Here is an 18,966-nt window from a genome sequence, read left to right on the forward strand (position 1 = left end):
TCCTCAAAAAGGAAGACTGCAGCGGTGACGGAGACCCAAGGGCAGGCCGGCCAGGGAGATGGACAGATGGCCATTCCCAGCCCGCGGGAAGCTGCGGCATGAGAACAGTTGTCTCCTTGACCTGGGCTCACTGCCCTCCCACCTGTGAATGCCCCGACTGGCACCCCCCCATCTGAGGAGGGAGCCCTGGGTCCCCAGCCCAACTGTCCAAGCACCTTTAGAACCGGGGTGGTTCCTAGTAGTGATTAGGAAGCCGGAGGCGGGGAGGTGGTACCTTCACTTCCCCCACATGAGTCGCTCCGGAAGACACAGTGCTCCTCCTTGATGAAGTGCCCGCTCAGAACAATGTCCTGCCGCTTCTCCGCGTCCTCCCGGCCCACCCTGCGTGCAGTTGGCTGTCAGCACCGCAGGCCCAGCACACCGTGATGCCGCCCCCCGGCCCACGCCACCCCCCGCAGCCTCCTGGATGCCCAGCCCTTACAGGGAACGGCTGGAGAGCACACAAGTAGGGGCACGGGTTACCCCCAGACACGGCCTGGCCACGGGGAGCCGCACTGCCCAGAGGGGCCCGCAGTGTCGCCACCAGCGCCCCTCCCCGCGCCCCGCCCTCCCTGCGCCCTGCCGACCCCCACCTAGTGATCCCATCCTTGATGTAGTAGAGCAGGCACTCGGACATGAGCGGGTCCTCATTCAGGTTGACCAGATGTGGCGTCTGGGAAGACAGGGGGTCACCTCTCTTGGGGAGGGCAGGAGCCTGGCCCTGGCCACCTGCTGCCCTCTCTCTGCCTGGGACCACCAGCCCTAGGCCCGGCCTCATGGGGACACAGTGTCCCCTAGTTTGGCCTAGAGGATGGGGGGAGACTCTGATGGGAACCCCAGAGCCTTGGGGGTAGCACTCAGGGACGCTGGACCTCTGGAGGGGCTGGGAGTCCAGCTCTGAGCACTGGAGGCGCGCGGGGCTTGGATGTGCAGGGCAAGCCTGGGCTCCGTGGGGCCTGGGCCCAGTCCTCCACTAAAACAGGACCAGAGGTCCCCATCCCAACCCAGGGGCTGAGGCCCCAGGGGGAGCCAGGAGCCAGGAAGGGGGCGAGGGTGCCAGGCAGGGGGGCTTGGGACCTGGAGGCCGAGAAGCAGAGAGGCTGTGAGCCAGCCGGGTCGGACGCCCCCAACCTGTCCTCACCAGGGGTCTACCAGAGCGTGAGTCACGGCCAAGGGGAGTGCCTCCCCCATGGCCCTGTCTAAGCACTGCCCACCCTGTGCCCAGAGCAGCCACGGCAGGCTCCGCCCCTCCTCCTCTGCTCTCCCTCAGGCTCTCTGGGCCCCAATACTTCCCGACCTCCACCCCGTCCCGGCAAGGACTCTGCAGCATGGCGAGGCTGGACAGCTTTCCGCTTCCCACCTGGCTCCTTGGGGCCAGCTGTCCACACCCTCAGTACAAACCCCTGGGGCCCCTCAGTACTCAGCACAGGGTCAGGGCGACCTGGTCATCAGACACAGGACAGACCATCTCCAGCCACCCTGTTCCCGGGAGAGTGTCCTGCGCGTCTCCAGAGGAGACGTCTGGGGCAGTCTCCAGGGCCAGCCCCCTCCTGGTCAGTGTCCAGGCCTGTGCCACCAACAAATCCCTCTGCCACCAACAAAGCCAAAAGACTGCGCAACTGGTGCCCCGAGGGCCTGTGTACCCTGTACCCCAGCTCTGCACACTTCCCAGGGCACCCCCCAGGGACGGGGCATCCCCCAGGGATGGGGCATCCTCCCATGAGCACTCTCCCAGGGACAGAGAGCCGCCCCCCACGAGGGACAAGGCACCCCTCCCATGGACAGGGCGCCCTGCCACATGTAATGAATCCCAAACAAAACTAAAAGCCTATCTGGACAGATGTGAAGCACCCCCAGGGCGCCACTGCCCCCCGCCCAGGGCCCCATGGCCCCAGGCACCCTCCCTCCTGCCTCTGGGCCTCCACACGTGCTGCTCCCTGGCTAGCGGGCGGGGTGCAGACACAGCCTGAGGGGGGCCCAGCTTTGTCCCCAGGGAGCAGCCACCCTGAGGGATGAGCCCTCACACAGGTGCCCCGTTCTCCTCTTCCCTTGGGGCCCCAGCGGCACAGCACTGGCTTCATGTGCCGCCAGCTCCAAGACAGGCAAACACAGAAGCCCTTTTGTGAGATAAAAAGTCAGCCAGGCACTCCCTTGCTAAAGAAGCGGCAGGGCCAGGGCCTGAGGAATCCTGTGCTGGGGCCACAGCGGGCTGCCACTGCCTCCAGGAAGGCTTCCGGGCCTGAAGCGTGGCTCCTAAGGGCTCTAAGGGTCTAGCGATCTTTGGCAGAGGAGGGGGGGTCTGTGTTCTAGAACCACAGAGACTTTTCCCCAGTGCTCATGCTCTGCCCCACTTGAGTTACAGAACAGGGGGTGGGGCTTGGTTCCACGTGAGGTCCTGGGCCATGGGCAAGCCGGGCTAGGTGCAGAAGAGGAGTCCCTCCTGGGACGGCTGGACTTATTTCAGCTAACCTCCAAGAGGACAGCTGGCTCCTGGCTCGTGTCCCCCAGCCCCACCCTGCAGGCTCCTGAGGGGGTGCTGGCTCCCACTGTTTCAGGAACCCAGTCTCAACCTAAGGGGCCCAGCCCACCCCTCAGGCAGCTAAGTGACCTCTCTGATGTCCTTCGGCCACAGAGACATCCCGTGGTGAGCAGGGGTTGGGGGGCGGCGAGGGGCCACACAGGGAAGGAATGGCTGTGGGTGAGCGTGGCCGGGTGCCCGGAGCCCGCTTCCCTGCCCCCAGGAGCTGACAGCTGCCGAGGGCTGCAGGTCCCCCTTCCATCCATGCTGGGGCAGCCCAGGGAACGGATCGGCTCCTACCTTTTTGGGAGAGAACACCCCCAGCGTGCCACCGTCCTCCCGCATGGCCACGCCCATCTCGGCCAGCAGTGCTTCCCTGGGGGTCAGAGTGAGGGGTCAGCACCCACACAGGGCTTCATCTGGTCTGTGGGTTCAGGTGCCCCTTGCAGGGACTGCTCCCCTGATTGGGGGTCAGGTCAGTGGGGCCACTGGTGACAGGCGTGGGAGCCCTGGCTGCAAGACCCCAGAGCTGGGCACAGAGTCCCAGCCCCCACCTCCCACCTCTCCATTAGATGGCCTGGTCCCAGCCCCACCACCCACCTCTCCATTAGGTGGTCTGATCCCCAGCCCCCCAGCTCCCACCTCTCCATCAGATGGCCTGGTCCCAGCCCCCACCACCCACCTCTCCATTAAATGGCCTGGTCCCAGCCCCACCACCCACCTCTCCATCAGATGGTCTGGTCCCCAGCCCCCCAGCTCCCACCTCTCCATCAGATGGTCTGGTCCCCAGCCCCCCAGCTCCCACCTCTCCATCAGATGGCCTGGTCCCAGCCCCCACCACCCACCTCTCCATCAGATGGCCTGGTCCCAGCCCCACCACCCACCTCTCCATTAAATGGCCTGGTCCCAGCCCCCACCACCCACCTCTCCATCAGATGGTCTGGTCCCCAGCCCCCCAGCTCCCACCTCTCCATCAGATGGCCTGGTCCCAGCCCCCACCACCCACCTCTCCATCAGATGGCCTGGTCCCAGCCCCACCACCCACCTCTCCATTAAATGGCCTGGTCCCAGCCCCAACCACCCACCTCTCCATCAGATGGTCTGGTCCCCAGCCCCCCAGCTCCCACCTCTCCATCAGATGGCCTGGTCCCAGCCCCCACCACCCACCTCTCCATCAGATGGCCTGGTCCCAGCCCCACCACCCACCTCTCCATTAAATGGCCTGGTCCCAGCCCCCACCACCCACCTCTCCATCAGATGGCCTGGTCCCAGCCCCAACCTCCCACCTCTCCATCAGATGGTCTGGTCCCCAGCCCCCTAGCTCCCACCTCTCCATCAGATGGCCTGGTCCCAGCCCCCACCATCCACCTCTCCATCAGATGGCCTGGTCCCAGCCCCCACCATCCACCTCTCCATCAGATGGCCTGGTCCCCAGCCCCCAGCACCCACCTCTCCATCCGGATGGCTTCCGTCCGCCGCAGCTTCTCCTCCCAGGTCTCGTTGAGCTCAGCGATGATCTTTTCTGTCTCCTGGGAAGGGAGACAGAAAAGAATGAGGTCAGGGTTGGGGGCAGGCAGTGCACAGAGGCTTGGGTGCCAGGCAAAGGGGAGATGAGTAGCCAGGGCCCAACACCCCAGTTCTGGTCCATCTAGGCAGCACGAAGTCTGAAAGATCAAGGTGAAGGGCTGAGGGTCAGCACGTGCAAAGAAGGCACGTCTGTCCTGTGGACAGAGAACAGAGCGGAGGCTGACTACACCTGGAAGAGAAGCACATGTCGAGATGCCAAGTTGCTGGTTCCGAGGCTCAGGTATCCCCTGACTGCGGAGAGACGGACGATGCATCCCATTTCCATGCCGTCTCCCCACTCCCTTCCGGGACCCCCAGCCACGGTGGGACCCCCATGTCCTTGGTGGAATCCCACACCGCAGGTGAAACCCACACTCTGCTGGTCCCCCAGCATAAGGGGGCCTACGCCCCAGGGTGACCGCACGCCCCCGCGTCAGGCCGGGTCCGGCCCCTGTGCCTTTGTCCCCGGAGTCCCTTCAGTCTCCACGGTGGGCTCACCATCCACTGCTCACAGCCGGCACTGAGTACCCATCTGCTGAAGGAAGCCAGTAACCAGAACCCTACAAGCAGCTTGCCTATGGCCAGCCAGGGGGTGGGTGGCTATGCCAGGGCGGGTGCGAGCATGGAGACCCAGGAGGGGACGCAGAGGCTCTGGGACACCCGCCCGCCCTGCTCAGCAGATGGGCCCCGCGATCCTGGACAGGGAGCACTGGGTCCCTGGGCGGGCACCAGCAGGTCTGGGGCCAGGATGCAGCCGCGTCTCCTGGCACTGCTCACGCCGCCTCTGACCCTCTGCCTGTGACCGTCCGAGAGGAGGGGTCTCGGGCCCCGTGCTCACCACCTGAGCCCGGCCCTGCCTCACCTTCAGCCTTTCGATGGCCTCCTCGCTGCCCGGGGCAAACAAGATGCGCTCGTGCAGGCTGGACACGGAGGCGGCACGGCTGGACAGGGCCGAGAGCGAGGACGAGGGGCTCATGCCCGCCAGGGCGCTGGTCACTGTGGAGAGATTGTCAGGGGCTGGGTTCAGCTCCACCCCGCCACGGCTACGGTTATTGTTCTCAAGGTCGGACACGTCTATGGGAGGAAGGGGGGCAGACAGACGGGAGGAGAGAAAAGAAAGACCGAGTTGGGAAAAAGCAGGAGACGGGTGGGAGGAAGGCAGCACACGAGGACCAGGAAGGAGCTGGGCGCCCGGGCGAGCGCATGCAAGGCTGCCCCCGCCGCCACCCCCCTCCCGGGGCCTCTGCTCCCCTGCCCGCTCACCAACCCCCCTGCCCTCCTGCCCACCGCCCCTGCTGTCCCCAGCCGGCAGCCCCCTGAACCCTAGCCCTGACACTTATCCTCACCTGCTCCACCACCCTACATGCCCACTGGAGCCCTGAGCTGTGGGGGCTGGGCTGCACTGCCGACCCCACTGAGCTCCCTGGCAGAGAGTCAGCTGTGGGACCTCCAAGGGGGCTCCCGCTCCTCCACCCCACACACTGCTCTGAGACCCCCGTGGCTGGGAGGCGGGCGCTGTGACACCCCCTGGGGCGGGAGGTGCCCGGCCCATTCCTGGCAGAAGCAGACACACAGCAGAGAAGCGGCAAGCGTAGGGCAGCACGGGGTGCCGGGGAAGTCAAGGGCGGCCTACGGCTTTTGGGTGGGGAAGGGGCACCCAGCTGCTCTCCTGCCCAGGGCCAGTGGGAGACGCAGGCCAGAGGGGCCTGGCAGCAGACTCCTGCATTTCCAAGGGAGGGGGCTTGGGCTGGGTGAGGTCAAGGGAGGCCGGGACAGAGCCAGCCACCGAGCTGTCCTGGTCTCTGTGCTGATGTTCAGCATTTCCCAGGCCTCTAGAAACATGGGGGTCAGAGCCTGACCTCAGCCATGCTCAGCCTCAAGAGGCCTTGGCTGCTCCAGGCCTCCCCGTTGCCTTAGTCACCCAGCAGACAAGGGGGTGAGCCAGGAGCATGGCCCGCAGGGCGCGTGAGTAAGAGGACGCTGGTCCTCCAGCCCCAAGGAGGGGACGGCTGCAGAGAGGGTGCACCCGCCCCGTGCTGCCCTACACCCACAGGCCGGCGGAAGCGGGGTGCACAGAGAGCAGGGGATACACACATCTGGGTCCTCCGGGCACAGTGCCGGCTGCGGGGCAGGCGTGGGAGAGACAGAAACAGAAGACCAGGTTTGCCTCCAGAGGGCGCGTCCTAGGCCAGGCCTCAGGCAGGGCGGTGGTCCTCGGCGGGCGCGGGGGCGGCCCGGCGCCTCCTGCCCATGCGGCTTCCAGGAAAGCCGTTGCTGGCCTGCTCGGGCCAGCTGCAAACCCGAACACGCCGCCCGCCAGGTCCCTCCAGGACCAGGACCCTGGCCCCCCACCCAGAGGCCACTCAGCCCTAGAACCCGCAGCAGAGCCTGGACCTCGGGCCACAAGGGCCGCCATCGGCGGGTGGTGGGCCCAGGAAGGAGCTGGGGCCGCAGCCCCACTGCCCTGCGGGGACAGGCGGGCACAGACACTCACTGTCGGTGATGTCGCCCAGACCCTGGGCGTAGAGCAGGTCCCGCAGCCGCGTCACCTCGTCCTTCAGCTCTCGGATCAGCTTGTTGTTGGGGTCCTCGTTGATGACAGCGTTGCAGCGGATCTGCTTGGCCCGGTCGGCGTACCTGGGAGGCAAGGGGCACTGGGGGCTGCGCGCCTGGCGGCCGAGGGCACCTGGAGCCCCGCCTGCACCCACCTGTGGGGCACCGCCCTACAGGGGCTCAGCACTTGGGGAAACCAAGGCCCCAGGAGGGGAGGGGACCGGGGGGGATCTTCTCCCCACGGGGATCTTTTCCCACTCGGCCCTGTGGCCCCGGGGTGCACGGAGCAGTCTAACCTGCACCCCAGCTCTATGTGTTCCCTGCCAGGAGGCGAGAACGCCCTGGCCAGCAGGACCTGCAGACACGCCTGTCCCTGGGGGCTCATTAAAGACCCCCAGTGGCTCCATGGCCTGCAGGTCGGAGTGAACCACTCAGCTGAGAGCACTGCTCTCCCAGCTTCGTTTCGGGGTCCCGGGGCCACTCGAGGTCACAAGCGGTGGGACACACAAGAGGCCCGTGAAGTCCTGGGGGCCCTGCCGGCCACTGGGAGCCTTGAGGGACCCAGCGGAGCCGGCCCCCCTGGAGGCGCCTGCAGGGTCCGCTCCCACCACCCCAGCCCCCTCGGGACACACCTCAGGGTGCTCAGCGTCTCGTCATAGTTGATGTCTGCGGGGCTCAGCGCCGCCACCATTGCGGTCCTGGAGTTCCCGCCTGTGGGAAGAGACCCGTCGGTTGCCACGGAGGGTCATCCCCGCCCACCCATCCCATCCCCCACCCTCCTGGTGCCCCCCCACAGCGGGCCACTGGGAGGGAGCAGACGGCAGGAGGGAGGCTGGCCTCCCTCTCAAGCCAGGCACCTGGCTTGCTTGTCTTCTACATAAAAAAACGTTTTTCTCACATTTGGGAGAAATCCCTATGATAAAGAGGCACGTTGCGGGGGTTTTACGGCATTTACTAGTGGATAAGGACTGTTTGTGTCCAATAGAGATTTCACTTTGGTCTCTGTCATCTGGGATGTGTTTCCCACCAGACTCCCAGCCTGGTCTCCCAGATGCAGCGTGAGGACACGCACAGCACGAGGCAATCGGCCATCTGACTCCGTTCTCCTCTGGGCAGCAGGTCCTGTCGGGCCAGGGCTGGGGCGGCCCCAGGCTTGCTCCTTGTCCTGCCCTTGCTGGGGCTCTGGACACACTGACCCCAAGGACCTGTGTCCCGGGGCAGCGTTCTCAGGGTGCGGCCCCCCAGGGACTGCGGGCTGGCAGTGTGAAGGACTAGGGGTGCAATGCCCACCCTGGGGCGGGGCCTGAGTGTGGCCCCGGGGGAGAGGCCGGGTGACGGGACACACACTCCTGAGACTCTCGTGTTCCCCCCGGGGGGCACTTTCACCCCGTCTCCCACCTACCCTCTTCTCCACCAGGAGGCCTGGCACTGCACCCGATGAGGCCCACACCAGAGAGCAGCCAGGCTGCTTCTGGGGGTCAGGGTCATGGCCCTTGGTAGCCATGCAGCCAAGGAAGGCCCCAGAGCCCCAGCCGTCCACAGCAGCCCGGGACTCAGCTCACCCTTCTGGACATCAGTCCCCCCAGCCCCTGCACCCTGCTGTAAGGGTAGGCAGCGCGGACCCCAGGGCCAGTTTGGGCAGAACACATGGGTGTTGGGGTGTCTCAGGCTCCATCTCCCTCTCACTGGCTCAGAGCTCAGCTGGAGGGGAAGGCGGGGAAGGAAGCCAGCTCCGGACAGCCAGCAGGGCTCCCAGGGGTCACAGACAGGGGGAGGCAAGTCCCTGTGACGGTCAGGGCGCCAGTGCCCCGAGCCAGGGGCACCGATGTGGGGACTGCAGGTCTGCGGCCCCGAGGGCCACCTGCCCCCAGCCTGGTGGCGTAAACCCACTGCTGACATCGCTCTGGTCCCCCGGGAAGAGCCCCTGGGCTCACCGCTCAGCCAGGGAAGGATGGGTGCCCTCCGAGACAGAGCGGGGGTGAAGGTGGTGCCCGGCAGGTGTCAGGTCCCAGGCCGGGCGAGTCCTCACCTAGGTTTTCCCGGAGGAGCCAGGTCAGCACCGAGTCTCTGTAGGGAATGAAGTCTGTCTTCTTCTTCTTCTTGTTCTGTGGGGGACGGGCGTCCAAGGTCAGCCCCGAGCCCACCTGAGGTGGGGTCAGGGGGGCACAGATGGGGAGCGCGGGCTGGCTGCCCAGGGCTCGCGGCTGGGTCTGCCCTCACGGCCTCTCCCCCCAGACCCAGGGCGCCCCCGCTGGAACTGGAACTGGGGACCTGCCAGCACATTCCTCAGCCTCCCCTTGTCTGTCCCAGGCCCCTCGGGAGCCACACAGACACGGGCTGCTGCTCTTCAGGCCCCGAGGGGAGCCTGCAGGACCGAGGCCTGGAAGTCCTGGCTGTGGGGCGGGGGTTACTGAGCGGGTTTGAGAGCGTCCAGCCCCCAGAACTCCTCCTTGGCCCAGGGAGGCCTTCCTTTGCAAACTTGGTGGTGACAGACTCGATGTCCACCTTGTGTTTCTATCACTTAATCCTCAAGGGTGAACCTCTGCCGCCTCTGTCAGACTCGTTTCCACAGTAAATGCCCCAGTCACGCAGTCACCCCACGAGGGGTCCTGGCTGGCAGCTCCCTCAAAGGCTGTTCCCTCTGCTCCGTCTGCATGGCCCGAGCACCTCAGCCCCGGGACCTTCGCCCCTGAACCTCACTGTCTTGCCTGCCACCCGGCCACCCCCTGCCAGCTGCTCCCTACATGGCAGCCCAAGGGTGCGTCCAGATGCCGCCAGCCTTCACCAGCCCACAGCCAACCTGTGGCTGCCTCCCAGCACGTCCCAGCCAGCTGCTTCCTGACGCCGCTGGGGAGCAGGTCAGGCCGGGCCCTCGGCCTCATTACCTGCGGGCACCCGCGCTCCTGCGTCCAGGGCTGACCCTCAACTGGTCCTCAAAACCATCTTGCTCAGCTCCTGGAAGTCAGAGCACCTGACAGTCCCTCCTCGGTCCTTCGCGCAGCGCCCCACACGGCTCCTCCCGCTCCGCTCGCCGAGCTACGCGCCGGCTCATCACACGGTTCTTCAGTGTCTCACCTAAGCTCCGCACCTCCTCACAGAGTTTCTCGTGTTTCCCCAACAGCTTGTCACCATTTGTCACGGGGTCCCTCACACTCCTCACAGCTCCCACAGGTCACACATACGTGTCCACTCGTCTTCTCATGCATCCCCACACAACTCCTCACACGGCTCCTCTCATACTCACCACAAGCTCCACACACACGCCCCTCACACTCCTCACACGGCTCCTCTCATAACTCACCACAGGCTCCATGCACACGCCCCTCACACTCCCCACAGCATCTCACACACTTCCTCTCACATCTCCTCAGCTCCCCAGCATCCCCACGAGTCCTCACAGTTTTGCACGCAGTCTCTACGCGCTACTCACACCTTGGTGCGCAGCCCCCCTCGCCGGCCCTCGCGCTGCCCCCAGCGCCGTGCCACAGGGCTGCCCGGCTCTCCCGGTGCTGCGCGCCCGCTCCCGCGTCTCCGCACGCCTCTCTGCACACAGTGGGTCCTCATCTCGTCCCTCGCACGGGCGCTCCGTGGCTCTCAGAGCCGCTCCCCAGCAGCTCCCGCTGAGCCGCGGCTCCACACGCGTCCTCACACGGCCCCGCACACCGTGCCAGCTCTGCACACAATTCCCACGCCTTCCACACACACTGTCTCGGTCTCCACACAGCTTCTCACGACTCCCCAGAGTCCCTCCGTCTCCGCGCAGGGTCACGTCTGCCTCCCCGGCACGGCCTGCCCTCACCCGCGGCTCCTCAGCAGCCGCGTGTGCGTCGCCTCACACTCCTCCTCGGGCCCGACAGCTGCCCAGAGCCTCTCTCGGCTCCTCACAGTCCCGTTTCCCGCTCGCTCTCACGCCCTCACAGGGCTCCTCACAACCTCTTCTGGGTCGCCTGCCACGGCACGCGCCTCCTCCACGGCTCCTCACACACATCCACAGAGCACCTACACAGCTGGGCTCGCTCCTCGCAGATGCTCGTGTGGCCCCTCTCCTGCCTCCTCACGAGTCCTAAGCCCGTGCCCTCCCCTCACACCAACCAAGCTCTTCGGCTCCGCCTCAGGACTCAGGGCCGCACAGCTGCACAGCGGCGCCGCCTGCCCGCTCGGCTCCTCCACGACCCCCAGGCCCCGACCCCGGGCCGCCTCTCCCGCGACGCCCCCCAGGCCATGCCGACAAGAGGCTCCCGCTCGGGTCACGCTCACAGCCCAGCCCTGTCCTGTACGAGGCTCATCCCTGTGCTCGTCCCTGTTAGCTCCCAGGGATCTCCTGGTCTCCTGCCGCCTCTCGTCCGCCCCACAGCCTGCTCTCCGCTCACGGGCCCAGCCCAGCTCCGAGCAGGGCTGCTGTGTGCTGGGCTCCCACGGCCTCCCCCTCCCACCAACGGCTGAGACCTTCCCCAGAACAGGGGAGCCCTGCTTACCTTGTTGGGCCCAGAATCCTGCAAAAGCGAAGACAGAGTCTGAGGACAGAGCTCTGGGCCTGGGCGGAGGCCCCAGCTCTGCCCACAGCCCCCCGCACCCCACTGCTGCCCGTCACGGCCACCGGCCCTTGCTCTGCCCTCTGCCCTCAGAGCAGGATGGCGCGGAATCTGAGTTCACACCCCCACACATCCTCCACCAGGCCGAGCCATCACTCGAGGGTCTCAGCTCCTCCTGCCGGGCGGCCTGGGGGGCACCCAGGGTCACAGCACCTGGAGCCCAAGGCCACCCTCAGGGCCCGTGAGGGAGATGGCACGTCCTGGTCTCACAGGCTCCAGGAACGACAGGATCCTGGCTCCACCTCCAGCCGGAGACTCCGTCCCCACACTCTGTGCTTTTCTGTGGGCCCAGCCCCACAGAACGGACAGCACCAGGACAAGGGGCCGCTCCCAGCGTCCCCCTCCCCTGCCCCGTCCCCCAGGCTGCAGCACCCGGGGCTCGCTCACCATCTCGGCCAGCGCAGAGATGACCTTGCCCAGGGTGGTCAGGGACTTGTTGATGTTGGCTCCCTCCTGCACGGGGATGATGTGGCCGGGTGTCAGGTGGCCTCGGAGGCCCTCGCTCCCGTGGGACCCCGACCTGAGCTGAGCTGCCCTGATGGGAGGCCCAGCGCCCAGCCCCCCAGCCTGGGGGACCTGTGAACCCTCCCGCCCTCCCCATCCTATGAAGGCAGGACCAAAGTGGGTGCAGGAATCAACTCCCCTTCCGTCCACCCTTTGCGGCCGCCCCCACTGGGTGTTGCTCCATTTTCCCCTGAGCTGCGGGCTCCGCCTCCCCTGAGACCACCCGGGCATCAGGCCGCGCTGGGCAGGCGGCGGCGGTGAGGACCCTCGTGGGCGGCCCTACCTTCAGGCGCGTGCCCTTGGCCCCGGTGGAGTCGGCCCGCTCACTCCCAGCCAGGTCCACCAGGCTGACTTTGCTCACCTGTGAGGACAGGGGCGTCACACGCAGGAGCCGCGATGCCCGATGGGGCCTGCCCCCCGGGTGCAGCCTGCAGGGCCCACCCTCCCGGGCCAGTGTCGTCCGTCAGCTCCTCCTGCTCTGCCGTGCGAGCCCAGCGCCCGGGGAGGCTGCCCCCCACCCCCCGCCCCCCGCTGCCCGCTGCGTGCTGGCTGCTCTTCACCCACACATCACCGCCACTGTCACCCACTCCAAGGCCAGGCGCACTGTATGGTGGGATCTGAGCCCAGTTCCCAGAGCCCCTCCGCCACTGGTCAGCTGCCCTGTGGGGGTGCAGCTGCCCCAGCAATGGGTAGGGACCCCGGCACTCGCCCAGCCTGGGCAGGCCGCCACATGCTCCTGGGGGAGGCTCACGCCCTTTGGAGCCACAGAGGCTGCAGGCAGGAACCCCCAGTGCCCAGAGCCTGAAGGATGGGAGCGGCAGCCCGTAGCCAGACCAGCTCAGGCCCAGTTCTGCACTCCTGCCCTTCCAGGCCCCCGGAGGACGGCGCCAAGCCGAGGCGACCCTGGCATCATCAGGGACTGAGGGGCCCCTCTGCCGACTGTCCCGGGCCTGGATGGCAGGGTGGGCGTGGGGGCCGTCAGAGAAAACAGGGCGCTTAGGGTCAGGGCCACAGTGGGCGCCCGCCCCACCGCCCCTTCCGGCACCCTCAGTCAGCGTGTCTGGCAGAAGCCCCAGGAGACGAGGCCCCTGTCCTGGCCCACTCACAAGGCCTGGGTGCGTGGGAGGGGCCTCTGGGGCGGGGCGCGTGGGAGAGGCCTGCGTGTGGGAGGGGCCTCTGGGGCGGGGCGGGAGAGGTGTTCAGCACAAGCTCTCCTTTGTGCTCACAGACACCGGCGGCCAGTCAAGGGGGTCGCCCCCAGCCTGCACCGCGGCCCATGGTCAGCCTGTGATGGGCGCTCACTCAACCTGAGGCCTTCAACTCCACCCTGGGAGGACCCTGAGGCGTCCCCGGGCAGCGGGGCTGCCCTGCAGTGCAGCCCAGGGGACACCCTTCCCGGGCCCCGTGGGCTCCACCATAACTGCCTGGCGGGAGGCTGATCTAAGGTCACGGCCCCTCAGCTGAGTCCCGCCCACTCCCAGGTGGCACCCAAGGCCCAGATGAGGGGGCCTCTCAGGGGAGGCCCAAGCTGGGCTGTGGACGGTCAGCGCCCCGTGAAGGCGCCGCCTGCACCTTGCAGGCTGACACCCAGCTTGGTCTCCTTGCCCGCCTGACCGCCGCCCCGCCCCGCCCCACCCTCACAGCCGGCTCACTTTCTCTGTGGTGATGTTGGTCTCCGCGTCATGGCGCTTCTGCGTGAAGATGATGTTGAACACGGCGTGGGAGCGGCTGCTGGTCTCGTTCATGTTCGTGGCTGCCACCGTCCTGGGGAACAGAAGCCACATATGGTCACCTGGCGCCCTGCGGTTGGACGTGAGGGCCACTGGTGGTGCCAGCCTGCTTGGCGAGGACATGAGACGTCTGTCCTCGGGGCCATCTTGTCAGAGCTCGGGCAGAGCCCACGCCATCTGCCCACCTTGGCCACTTGTGGCTCCTGCAGCCCCCAGCTCGAGCCTGGCACTCGGGGTACCATGGCTGGGGGGTGGTCTCTCGGCTTCCAGGGGTTCAGCAGAGCCCAGCTATTGCTCACTCAACGCCTGGGGCAGTGGTCTGTGGACGGTGGCGTGGAAAGGCCCCCCAGGAAGGGAAAGAGGGGTCCACTGTCACATCCCATCCCAGTTGCTCCAGGAGAAGGCTTGAGGCTGCCTGACCAGAGGCCAGGGTTGGACCCAATGCCACCGACATGCAGAGCCCCCGAGGAAGCCCAAAGGCTGGGCTCACTGCTGGACAGCTCCCTGCACAGAGAGGCCCCTGCAGGGCCACGACAGAGTGCCGGGCGTCGGCTGCAGACCCAGTCTTCCTCACCCTCCCAGGAGCCCCTGGATAGCAGATGGGGGCTGTCGCCACCACAACCAGGGCAGACCCTCCTGGGCTGGGAGGTCCAGGGCATTGCAGCCATGGAGACCAATAACTTGTGGCTGGCAGTGCCTTGAGGCTGGCCATCTCCACACGCCTCGAGAAGGCAGAGCTGGGCCTCCCAGCCTGGCCTCAGCCAGGGCAGCCATCACCAGACCCTCTAGGAGGAGCTGACCCCGTGTAGGTGAAGGCATCCTCTGCACTGGGCGAGCTGGAGGTCCCTCGCAGGCTGTCATGTGCCCTAAATGGCCTTAGGCCCAATGGGAGCCCCAAACAACACCACGGGGACACCAACAGGCGCCCCAAGGCCCTGTCTCCCTTGGAGAGACTCGAGGCTGCGCTTGTGGTGGGGTGGGCAGGGAGTGTGGGCACGTCACCCGCACACACCGGGCCTTGTTCCCTGAGTCCATGAGGTCTTGGATGTCATTGTAGGAGGTGACCGCCAGCTTGGACAGGTCCTCCACATAGGGACCCAGAAGCGGGTGCTCCCGCACACGCAGATTGCCCTTGTTCTTGGGGTTCAGGAGGTCACGGACACGCTCGCAGTAAATCTCCATGTAGCTGACCTGCAGGACAGAGTTGACATCAGGGACCCCCGAGGCAGGGGAAACAGGGTACACCATGTACCCAAGCCACCCACTGGGACCAGGGCCCCTGCTGGAATGTGTAAGTAGAGGTATCCGTCTACCCCCGCCTGCCTGGCCCTGCCCACATGGCCATGCTGCCGGCTGGCCCAAGGAGGTCACACTGGGACCACCTTGGCCACAGCCCAGCCAAGCCACGCAGCTCCGAGCAGCTGCACAATAAACACCATGGAGATAACACTGCCCCTTCCAGCGTCCAGCGTGGGGTGGGCATATTTGCAACATACATGCGAGAATGACAAGAAAAGGGCACCGACCAGTGGGGGGACTGGCTTTAGGTCAGAAAAGCCACGCTCCAAGGGACAGGCAGTGGGGAGCCCTACCTCCACGGAGTAGGACATGTTATCGTTGGTCGTGTCGTTGATGCGGGAGAAGAGGTCCTCGCAGAGCTGCCGGGATAGAGGATACAGTCAGACGTGAGGCTGGGCTGTCCCCAGAGCCCTGTTTCTCAAGGTGCTGGGCTCCTGCACCCCAGCAAGGATTCTGCTCCCCAAGCGCCTCCCACACCCTCACGGTCCACATTAAAGGCACCAAGAAAGCCTGCAGCCTAGGAGTCACTGTCTTCTGATAACTCAGGGGTCCCCCGGCTGACATCTGACCCTCTCCTGCTCCTCCCACCATCCTCACCTGCATGAGGGAGAGGGTCTACCATGCTGCAGACCGCCTGAAATTCTCCCCTCCCTGACAAGTCCAGTACTGACCAGCTCAGATTTGGAGACCTGCCTAGCGCGCACCTCCTGTCCTGAGCACCTCTCCCTGCCTGGACCACCAGCCCTCACAGCTCTCCCCAGGAAAAGCTGCCCCCACCAGCAGCTGTCCCAGCCTTCCTGTCACGGGTATGACCATGGTGGGCGCTGGGCAGGGCTGGGCAGCTCCCGCAGCTCCCCATCCACGGACCTCAGTCTTCAGCTTCTTCACAGCCAGTCTGCCCCATGCTGCCTCCTGCCCAGGCCTTACCCTCCTCCTGGTTTACCTTTCTTCCTGGTCCCGGCTCTCCGGGGGGCCTGTTCCCGCCCTCCCCAGGCTCCACCCTCCCCGGGCCTCGCCCCGCCCAAGGCCCCACCCCACCCAGCTTCAGACCACACCCCATCTGCACAGCCTTCTTTAGGCCCCTCCCCAGCCAGCTTCAGACCACACCCCATCTGCGCAGCCCTCCGCAGGCTCCGCCCCAGGCCCCGCCCCGCCCCGCCCGCCGCGTGCCTGAGGGATGATGCCCTGCTGGTCCTTCTCCTGCTTGCCCATCATGGTGTAGGACTTGCCAGCCCCAGTCTGTCCGTAGGCGAAGATGCAGACGTTGTAGCCTTCGAAGGCGTGCTGCAGCATCTCCTCACCAATGTCGCGGTACACCTGCTTCTGTGAGGCGTAGTTGATGTCTTCCGGCTGCAGGAGGAGAGGGGAGCAGCTGCAGGAGGCTGGGGTGCCGAGCCCTCCGCCCACCAGGTTCACTGAGCGCCCGCATCACACCAGGGGCCTCCGGGGCCAAGGCCAGTGATGTGGGAAGGACACCTGCCCGCCCACCCTCTCACAGGACACCTGGAGAGGGGAAATAATCTGGGAGGGGGGCGGCTTCCGGAGGGAGCGGTAGGAGGAGCCATCAGGCTAGGGCCGGACAGAGCGGAAGAGCATTTCAGCAGAGGGAACAGCATGTGCAAAGGCTGGGAAGTGGGAGTACATGACGTGGTGCCTGAAACCAAGCTTGGTGTGGCGGCCGTGGAGTGCAAGATGGGGCTGGAGAGGCAGCAGGGTAGGAGCTCATGGGCTGGGCTATCGCCCTTGGACACTGTTCTGAAGACGGTGGTCTCTTTAGGCAGGACCGGGGGTCACCCTGACTGTGGGAGAGGAGGGGCCGGAAGGTGAAATGGGGAGCCCTGGGACCAGGCTCTCAGAGATGTGAGCCAGGGTGGGCCCTGGCCCAGGGGCAGAGGGCCTGACGCCTCCTAGGATGCAGGAGGCTGGGGGATGCAGGACTGCGTGTGGACAGGATGGAGGAGGTGGGGGTGAAAAGCCCAGAGGCCTCCTGGCTCCCAGGGGAAGTGCAGTGGAGGGCGTGGGCGGGCCAGCGTCAGGGGGCGGGTTCAGCTTCGGACACTGAGCTTGGGATGTCTGGGGAAGAGGAGACGTACAACTCAGACCCTGGGCAACCGCCCCTGGTGGGCTGACAGCCCCTGGCCCCTGGCACAGCAGGGGACAGTGCCCCTGGCACCTGCACTATGACCTGTCACACACAAGGCAACTGCGGAGGGCAGGCCCCTCCCCACAGGCCTCCACCTAGCCCACACCTCCCGCATCAGCCCTGCAGGGGAGCGGGTGGGTCCCTCACCCCACTGCCTCAGAGAGGTCAAGGGACTGGCGGACGGCCACACAGCAAGCAGGGCGGAGCTGGCTTCCACCACCCCCGGAACCCCAGCCCTGGGCTTACCGAGGTGTGTGACCAATAGGAGTAGTCGAAGCTGAAGCTTTTGGGCGTCTCCTTGGGCTGTTTGGGGTTAACGATGGCTAAGGAGAGGGAGACAGACATAATGTTTAGCGCTGCCCTGCAGGGACACACTGACCCTGGACATGCCCGAGAGGAACCCCAGGGCAGGGAGGCAAGGTCCTAAGAGACCTCTAGCCTCAGAAAATCCAGCCTCCAACCCCAAAATGGGCAGGGACGAGCCAGATAATCCTCTGTCACCAAGGCAGTGCAGAGTGATCCCTCTCTGCAGGCACTGGGTCGGAGCACAAGCCCACGACCCATTCCCTCCTCCTGGGTCCACACTCTGCTCGCCTCCCCAGCCCTGGTCTCTCACATCTGTTCTGCACACACGTGCCCTAGGAGGCCCGGAAGACTGTCAATCACAGCCACGTCCTCGCTGCTTTGGAGGCCCATCACACTCATGTGCTCATCCGCGTCCAGGGTGTGCTGGCTGTCCCTCTGCGGGGACACCACACATTCCTGCTCCTGCAGGGCCTGCGCGTCCACTCTCGGGGCCATGGGGCAGTCTTCACCTCAGCTCCCCCCAATCCCCCTCCTCCACCAGCCACACCTGGGCCGGCGGGAGGCAGCTCTCACGAAATGTCGGTTCATCAAGGGACGAGCAATACCGCTGGCAGGCCTCCCGAGGCCTGTGTCCAGCCCAAGGCCACAGCACCCCAGGGATCCCACGCCCTGGACAGGCCTTGGGTCCCGGAGGCCTGGGCTTGGCTGGCAGCATGTCTGCTGTGGCCAGGCAGCAGGCACTGAGGCTCCTGGGACACTGTCTGAACCCCGATGCCTGTGTTGATAGAGGACCCCAAGAACCCCTGAGAGCCCACCTGGCCGGGGACAGACGCCTCCCTGGGGCTTCACCTCCACCAGGAACTCGGGCCATCCTGGTGCGAGAGGACTCCAGGCCACTCCCCGCCACAGCATCCCATCTGAGGAGCGCGGCACCCTCCTCCCTATACTTGGAGATTCGGGCCATGCTGCCCACCCCTCGGACCACTTTCCTCAGCTACCGGGGGCTGGGGCCCTCGCTTCCTGAGCTCCAGGACCCCACACCCTGCCCCGCCAGCCCATGTCCTGGGTGACCTATAACTCTCACTGAGAGAGCAAACCGCACCCCTGAGGTGGGCTGAGTTACATCCCTCAGCATTCACACATCACTGAGTCCTAACCCCCCTCAGAATTCATACATGGGAGTCCTGACCCCAGGACTCAGGATGTGACCTTATTTGGAGACAGGGTCCTGGCAGGTGGAACTGGTAAGGAGGAGGTCACACTGGAGTTGGATGGGCCCTGATCCTACGGGGCTGGTGTCCTTTTTATAAGGGGAATGTGATACAGACACACGCATGGGGAAGGCTGTGTGAAGACGGAGGTGGAGGCCAGGACAGCGCTTCTCCAGGCCAGGAGACACCAGCATCTCCAGAAACCGCTAGAGGCGAGAGCCATGAAGGCTGAGTGCCAAAGAACTGATGCTTTTGACCTGTGGTGCTGGACAAGACTCTTGAGAGTCCCCAGACTCCAAGGAGATCAAGCCAGTCAATCCTAAAGGAAATCAACACTGAATATTCCTTGGAAGGACTGATGCTGAAGCTCCAATCCTTTGGCCACCTGATGCAAAGAGCTGACTCATTAGTAAAGCCCCTGATGCTGGGAAAGATTGAAGGTGGGAGAAGAAGGGGACGACAGAGGCTGAGATGGTTGGATGGCATCACCGACTCGATGGACGTG

General features: G+C 65.7%; 1 protein-coding gene across 23 annotated transcripts in view; it reads right to left on the reverse strand.

Annotated features, from left to right (window-relative positions):
- Positions 1-18,966, reverse strand: part of KIF1A (kinesin family member 1A) — an 87,054-nt gene that overhangs the window by 43,477 nt on the left and 24,611 nt on the right. For 8 of the 23 annotated variants that reach the window (XM_061412873.1, XM_061412872.1, XM_061412871.1 and 5 more), the window contains exons 3-19: positions 17,191-17,267; positions 15,972-16,151; positions 15,095-15,160; positions 14,515-14,693; positions 13,425-13,536; positions 12,056-12,133; positions 11,656-11,721; positions 11,152-11,169; positions 8,706-8,781; positions 7,309-7,387; positions 6,618-6,760; positions 6,218-6,244; positions 4,986-5,197; positions 4,007-4,086; positions 2,858-2,933; positions 633-712; positions 275-381 (exon numbers count right to left, since the gene is read on the reverse strand). In XM_061412873.1, the coding sequence (XP_061268857.1) occupies positions 275-381; positions 633-712; positions 2,858-2,933; positions 4,007-4,086; positions 4,986-5,197; positions 6,218-6,244; positions 6,618-6,760; positions 7,309-7,387; positions 8,706-8,781; positions 11,152-11,169; positions 11,656-11,721; positions 12,056-12,133; positions 13,425-13,536; positions 14,515-14,693; positions 15,095-15,160; positions 15,972-16,151; positions 17,191-17,267 (1,656 nt within the window). The remainder of the gene's footprint in view (positions 1-274; positions 382-632; positions 713-2,857; positions 2,934-4,006; positions 4,087-4,985; positions 5,198-6,217; positions 6,245-6,617; positions 6,761-7,308; positions 7,388-8,705; positions 8,782-11,151; positions 11,170-11,655; positions 11,722-12,055; positions 12,134-13,424; positions 13,537-14,514; positions 14,694-15,094; positions 15,161-15,971; positions 16,152-17,190; positions 17,268-18,966) is intronic. The other 15 variants (XM_061412895.1, XM_061412894.1, XM_061412893.1 and 12 more) reach the window with 3 other exon arrangements.

This window comes from Bos javanicus, chromosome 3 (genome assembly GCF_032452875.1).
Source record: "Bos javanicus breed banteng chromosome 3, ARS-OSU_banteng_1.0, whole genome shotgun sequence".
Taxonomy (NCBI): domain Eukaryota; kingdom Metazoa; phylum Chordata; class Mammalia; order Artiodactyla; family Bovidae; genus Bos; species Bos javanicus.